We start from the raw sequence: 7,065 nt of genomic DNA on the forward strand, positions 1-7,065 counted from the left end.
AACACCCCCCCACCCCCCGGGAACCCCAACTCCGATCACGCACAACCCAGCGCCCGCTTTCTGCCGTGCCAGCAGCCACGGGCTGAACATCACCAAGCGCCACCCGGCAGCCCGCCTTCCAAAAATCCAGATGAATTCCTCTCAACGAATGAACGGCACAGTAGGTTTTGGTTAGGATCCTTGCACGGACCAGCAGCCCCGAAGCGATCGCCACGGGAGCTCAGAGTGGCAGCGTCTCGCTGCCGCCCTCGGGCACACGCTCCAGCCACCTTCCGACACCCAATTTACTTTGTTTGAACTTCCAGAGCTTCCTCCAGCCTACATCTGTCGGTAGTTTTTACTTGGTGGTTTGTTTTTTTTTACAAAACAGGGCTCGCTCACTTGTTTCAGACTCCCTTATCTGGAAAGCAGCAGAGAGCAGAGGAAGGATGAGAGACGCGTGTCACAGGCGAGAGGAAACCCCCCACACTTGTCCAGACTCAGAGGTGGAAATAGAAAACAACTTCAGAGCTGGGTGTGCCTGTAGGTGCTGGGTTACATCTCCTTTGTGCAGGAAGATTTTTATATTTAAGATATGTGATAGTGGGGATTTTGGCTTTAATTTAAACAATACGGAGCTTTCTGTTGCCCTGAAGGCACTCTGTCTCTCTAAGGACTGGTTCTGGTTTTGTGGGTTTGTGTTTAACATTGTCTCCTTCTGGGCTCACACTGATGAAATACTATCGCTGTTATTTCCTGTAATTTTGAACACACAGATATGAAAAGTTCTCATCGCCAGTATTGATCAAAACCACATTATTTTTCATAAATGCACTTTCCCTTTTTGAAAAACAAACCAACCAAAACCTCACAACCCAGCCAAACTCATACTGTTATAACAAAAAACTTGTACTGAAACACAGCTTACTGATTAAAAATGAAGTGTCTAAAGGGAAACTGAGGCACAGAGTGATGCAGTTTGTTCTCATTTGGCACAAGCAAACGGGGAAACTGGGAGCAGAACTGAGGAAGGGTGAGACTTCAGCACTGTGCACCCAAAAGCAGCGTCCCAACCCCTGCACGCCGGGGACTACACCTGGGAGCAAAATCAGGAGCAGAGTCCTGCCCGTAGCTATCCCGCTGCTCCACTCCAACAGTGATGAAGCCTGGCAGCCCTCTCTTTCACACGAACCACTTGGTTGTTTCCTCTTTCACTGATTAAAATCAAGGGCACGAAAAGGAACAAACTTTTCACCAAGAAATCAGATGGTGCAAGACACACTGTCCATGTTTGTACGCTGCCTTTTGAGAAAGACGGGGAGTGACTGGAAGGAAGCCAAGAGGTGAGCAACGAAAATCATCAGCTGTCTACAGAATGACCTGTGAGGGAAGAGGAAAGAACCAGCGTTGTTTAGTCTCTGTGAGAAAACAGCTGACATTTCATATTAGCCTTCAAATATGTAAAAGGGAAAGAATTACTGGGCTTGTATTGCAGGAGGGGAGTGAAATTCTTTTTTCCAAACATGTAAACTGAGAAGTTAAGCACAGAAACAGACCATTTAGAGGGACTGCAAAATCTCCTGTAATGGCATTTTTTAAGAATAAACTGGACAAGCTGGGGAGCAGATCCTGCTGCGGGGTGGGGATGGATGGAGAAGGTGACCTCTTAAATATCCACTGAACCTCAACCTCAGGGTAACCGTAGTTTGAAAATCAGTTTTCACTGCCAGCTGGTGTGGCAACAGCTTGCAGAATTCAAGTCGTTTATTCTCCCAGGACTCTACGAAATGTTTGGGTAGAAACTATCTCTTGAGCCCAAGGGAAAATATTGCAGTGTTCCTTTGGGAACACAGCCAAGGTACAGAGGATAAGGTCTCTGCAGATACTGCCACCAGCTGAAAGTGTGTTCAGCTGCCAGACAGTCCATGTTGTTTCAGGACTAGCAGATAATCCAAAAAAAATCACCAAAAATCGGTTGTTGTCAGCCACGGAAGGAAGCAACAGGATATCCTGATAGAAAACACTCTTCCATTTAGCCCTGTAGATAACTCTCGTTGAAAGCTTTCTGCTCTGCAGCCAAAGATCCCAGACACAACAGAGGAGCTTATTTCAGTGCAGGGTTCACTGGGCAGCACCCAACCTAGGAGGGCCTGCAGAGGGGCAGAATCGGGGGCTGATCCAGGAGGCGACCGCAGGAGGAGACCGACGCGGTGGCTGCGATATCGACTCCCTGTGCCGTCCCCACTCACACCTTTCATGATGAAAGTGAAGTGGAAGTACCAGTGTGGAGAAACACTCGGAGGAGACAGGCAGGAACGCAAGCCTTCCTTTTCTTAGAGGCGGTTTTGAAGTTGCAGCGTTAAGTCAGAGCTGAAGGTGCTTTTTTTTTTTTTGATTTCTGTAAATCCAAAACCCCGTGAGCTCGGCCGCCGCTGTGCCCTCTAGTGGGACTCTCCCGGCTGCGAAGGGGAAGCCTTTCCTCCTCTGTCGAGTCGTTGTCTTTTAACTAATTTGTTCATATAATGTATGCAACATTTGGTTAGCTCATTCTGAAAAACAATTGTTAGAAAAGAGGCAATGCTAGGACATTAAAAACCAGAAAGATCGTTCATCACACTTGAACAGTAACTTATTTGAATTTTAGCAGAAATCTGCCCAAAAAATGCAGATCTTTCTCATAGAGTATTTCCAAAGAGTGCTCGCTCTTGTGGAAGGAGAAATACTAGAAATTAAATCAGTTATATGCTAATCTTAGGGTTAATTAGAGACAAAGCCATCATTTGAAACACTGCAGAGAACACAAGGAGCTAAACAATCACCGAAGGGCAAACCAATGCAAGGTCCGTGCATTTCTTGCAGCGCCTGCCTGTGCAGGCAGTGGTATTCTGAATATGTTTTTCTCTTTTAAGTATCTTCTAATCTCACCTGCTGTGCACAACGCTATCACTGGGACTTGGCTAAAGGTAATTCTCACTAGTGAGAGCTGCAGCCTGACAGCTCGGGGAGACCAGGGTCCTCAGGGGAACGGGCAACGCGGACAGAGCCTGGGTTCAAGGCCTCCTGAAGAACCCTGAGCCATGGGAGCAGGCAAAACTAGGTCATTTCCGAAGTCAGCAGCAGTGTGCGATGCCTGTCCTGTCTAGACGTGTTATTAAACAGGTAAGAGCAGACTGTATCTGTTCAAGGCTGAGCTTACAACCCTGATGACGTGCGAGTATAGGCGAATATAATGTCCACTTCCAAATCGTACTTTGGATAAAAAGGGATCGATAACCCTACAGGTACAGCACAGGGCTGTTTGTCAAACCTACACCCTCAGCATTTCAAGTTACAGTGGTCACCAGGAGTTCAGGAGCACTGCTGGAGCAGGGCAGTGGGACCAACTGAGGGAACAGCACGGTTATCCCATCGCACCATAAGCTTCTGTCCCATCTGATTGGACATAGCAGGGCAGCACAGCAAGTTTTGCGTGCAAAAATGATATTCCCCACCCCTCCAATTAATTATCAGTGATGCTGCTAAAGCAATTATTCTGTTAAATAAGTAGTTCAAGTGTCCTGCAGAGCGTTTAGGCAGGTTTTACAACAGTTTTCCATAGAAACATCACTCAGAAGCCTGCAGCCCTGAAGGTGACACCCAAGCAGCACTTCAACTACAACTGAGAATTTTCCCTGAAGAGATTCAAACCTTTCATTACAGCCAAAAATTATAACGAGGTGAAATCTGACACTAAACAGAGAGAAAACACTGATCCTGTTCTTGCACCGAAGTAGGTTTGTTTACAAATTCTGGTCTTTCTGGAAAGGGATGAACTTTCCCTGCTAAGTCCAAGTTGTCTGCTGTGGCTTAGTGGCAGAAACCAGGATCAAGAACAATCCCCGGATTTCCTTTTTTTCTAACAGGTAAAGACTTTTTCAACTAAAGGGCTCTGATAGTGGGTTGTTTCATCACTAATTTATGTTGACAAATGTAACTATACCTATGACATATAGATATATATTCTTTTCCTACTCAAAACCCTCATTAAGAAAGCAGTGGAGCAGTTCTCTAAACTGGTTTGCACCCTGGTACACAGAAAGCCCCCCAGGGTTTGCAGACTGCCTTCCTTGAGCCCCTACATTAAGGCAGAAAAGCCAGCCTGTTCTCAGACACCGCACACTGCTTTGAAATGGTGTGTGCCAAATCAGACCATTTAAGAGGTCCACAAACTGATGTTAGAAAGAACCAAAACCTTGCTTTAAACTAAAAGCCAGGAGTCTTATGTAATCTTGTATGAAACTCTGCTCTACTGGCTATGAAAAGTTAACTGCATGCAAGAGTCCACAGTCGCTACTGATGCGGGAATGATTAGCTTAAAATCAACACATCTCTAAGAATAGTTCAAGAACTACAGCAGTATTAAGAGTGATAAACAACTACTACCCAGGGACAAACAAAAGGCTCATCAAACCCAGCAGCCCAGCAGCCACTGGCTGATTGATGCCTGAGGAACCAGCACTGGAAGAGAGGCAAACATGCAGCAGGCCTTCCTTAGGACACATGTTCAAACAAGCTGAAGGCCTAACCCAAACCAGGAGTCTAGTCTAAAGAATATGGACTAAGAAGGTAACACAAAAAAAACATCATTCATTTCATTTATTTCATTCAACAGGTTTATAAATTACTCCCATTGGGACGAGCTCTGCTGTGACAGTGATCAGGGGAAGGGTACTACGCAGGCTGGTCAGTGAAGTTAAATTTGTTCACAACCAAGCGGTCACAACTGTTCATGGGAGAGAGAGGGACACCGTGACTTGTTGCAGAATCTGTATTGGGCATTTCAAGTTCACCTCAAAGCAGAGTCTCAGCGGATGGATGGCTCCAAAACACTCTATCCAGCAATAAATTTCCTACAATAAACACAAAGCAGTCATTAAGGAGTGCTTCCTGCAAAGTGCTGCGGCAGCCAACGCTACAGACAGAACAGAGTTCAAAAACCTCAAAAGCCCGAGGTTTCTGTTACAGAAGCTGGTCCAGGCACAGCAGAAGGCAGGCCTGTAGTCACTCTGGAGGGAATCACAGGCCACCATAGAAACATCCTCTTCCTCTCTTCCTGTGGAGAAATATGCTCTTTCCAATGACACATCAAAGCTCTCGCTTCAAAACAGAGGACACACGCTGTGGTCTCAGAAAAGTATCCACACCCCTACTACTAAGAATTTTTAAGTAAAGAAAGCCCTTACGAGGTAATTTAATTGCCTCTACATGACTTGAGAGCTTTTCCACTGACTCGTCCATAAACATCTGTGGTCACCCAAGATGCTACGAGTGCAGCTGATTTTCTTGAGAAGTTTCTTTCATCCTTCGGTTACATAAAAGATCTGTGTGATATACATTTTGACAACAGAGAAAACGCAGTAAATTGCTTAAACTGCAACATGTATGGAAAAAGAGATTTACAGATGTAGTAACAATTTGCTTTGCGACTTCCAGACTCAACCACTGGGTGGCTTGAAGGCAATTATCTTACTTTCATTTATCAGCGTTTAAATGTAACTGTTATTCTGACCAGAAGAAACAAGTATTGAGATGTATAGTTTCCTCTGGACCTTTTCCTATCAGTATCCTTTCATGCAAGGCAAACACCTTCCTAACTCCCTTCTGTCTGCAGCAGAGAATAAAAAAGCTCTAAGCCTGCCTACGACACAAATGTGCATTCAGAGGCCCAACAGAAGGCATCGTCTAATCGCTGCTCTAGCTTTATGGATGGTCAGTCTTACAGAAGATTCAGAACAGCGTATTTCATATGCAATTAAAGGAGGGAAAAAGAAAACAACCAACCCTTGCAGAAGCCAAATTTCCAATGAATTCATGGTACTTAGTCACCTGCTCTGAACATTCAGCTTACTTCTAATAACAGTCACAAGGAACAGAACGGAGCCTGAATTTGCCTAGCAACAAAACTAGTCATGAGCTTGAAGCCGTTCTACCTAGGAACAGAAGTAAATAGATCTGTCAAAAGTTCCAAATTACCAGAAAAAAACTTGATTTGACTTCTCAAGATCCACATTACATTTTGAAAAATCCACTGCTTGCAAAATAATCCCTTGAAAAACATATTCTTATTAATATTACATCCTTCTGGCACTCTGTGAAGCCCCATATGGAAGGAAAAAAAAAAAAAAAAACCCAAAACGTAAGTCCTGAACAATCAAATTGAGCACTTCCGGTTAGGACCAACGATATGACTGTGCCCTGGGCAAACAGGACACATCAACTGTCACATAACCACAGTGCTACTACTTAAGCTAACAGATGCACAAACAAAACTTACCATTAGAGGGAAGCTTAGTCTTCAGTTTTAAACTTGCCACCGATGTAGGGAACATACTGAAGGACCAGCTTCCAGTCTGTGATCCATATTACACCAGTACCAGCTACACCACCCCATGTAACAAGGGTGGGAGTCCTAAAGAGGAGACACACACATGTGCAGGTAAACAACATTAATTCTCCACTGTGAAAGGTCTGGCAAATGCTCATCACTAAGGTCCCTGGAAAAGTGATTTCAATCAAGAAAAAAGATTGGCAGAAATCATGGAAAAATCTCACATACACAGAAAAAGATTAGTCCCCTGAGCAGTAAGGTATTTTACAGGAAAAGGCTGATACGCTTTTATTTAAAAAGAGCATCACCAACTTCAGCAAAGACGCACTTATTTGTCCACCTATTCTACCGCCATAGCTCATGTCCCCTTTATTCTGGCCCGCAGCTACTTCATTCTCCCTCACGCACTCGCTGGCACGGCGACAAACATTTGAGCTCTGAAACACTTTGACGACAGCCAGAGCAATCCGGAGAGCAAATCCACCTCATGCAAACCACCGCCAGGCAGCCAGCCCCCCCTCCGCCCTTCCAACCCTGCCCTAGCGCTGGGCCGGGCTCAGCGGACCGCACACGGAAGGCAGACCCGCGGAACAAGGCGGAGGGGAACGGAAAGGGCTCGAGAAGCTCTTCAGGCCCCTTCGGTGAGCGGCGGGGGCCGCGGCCGTCCTGAGGTCCACGGTGAGAAGTGCGGAGCAGGCCGCGCGCTCCTCACCGTGGAC

General features: G+C 45.7%; 1 protein-coding gene across 1 annotated transcript in view; it reads right to left on the reverse strand.

Annotated features, from left to right (window-relative positions):
• Positions 1 to 4,599: 4,599 nt before the first annotated feature.
• Positions 4,600 to 7,065, reverse strand: part of LOC113489469 (cytochrome b-c1 complex subunit 10) — a 10,409-nt gene continuing 7,943 nt past the window's right edge. Inside the window, exons 2-3 of the mRNA XM_026865187.1 lie at positions 6,293 to 6,426; positions 4,600 to 4,868 (exon numbers count right to left, since the gene is read on the reverse strand). Of these exons, the coding sequence (XP_026720988.1) occupies positions 6,307 to 6,426 (120 nt within the window). The 3' untranslated portion in view covers positions 4,600 to 4,868; positions 6,293 to 6,306. The remainder of the gene's footprint in view (positions 4,869 to 6,292; positions 6,427 to 7,065) is intronic.

The sequence above is a fragment of the Athene cunicularia genome, assembly GCF_003259725.1.
Source record: "Athene cunicularia isolate RWA chromosome 28 unlocalized genomic scaffold, athCun1 chr28_part2, whole genome shotgun sequence".
Classification (NCBI taxonomy): Eukaryota; Metazoa; Chordata; class Aves; order Strigiformes; family Strigidae; genus Athene; species Athene cunicularia.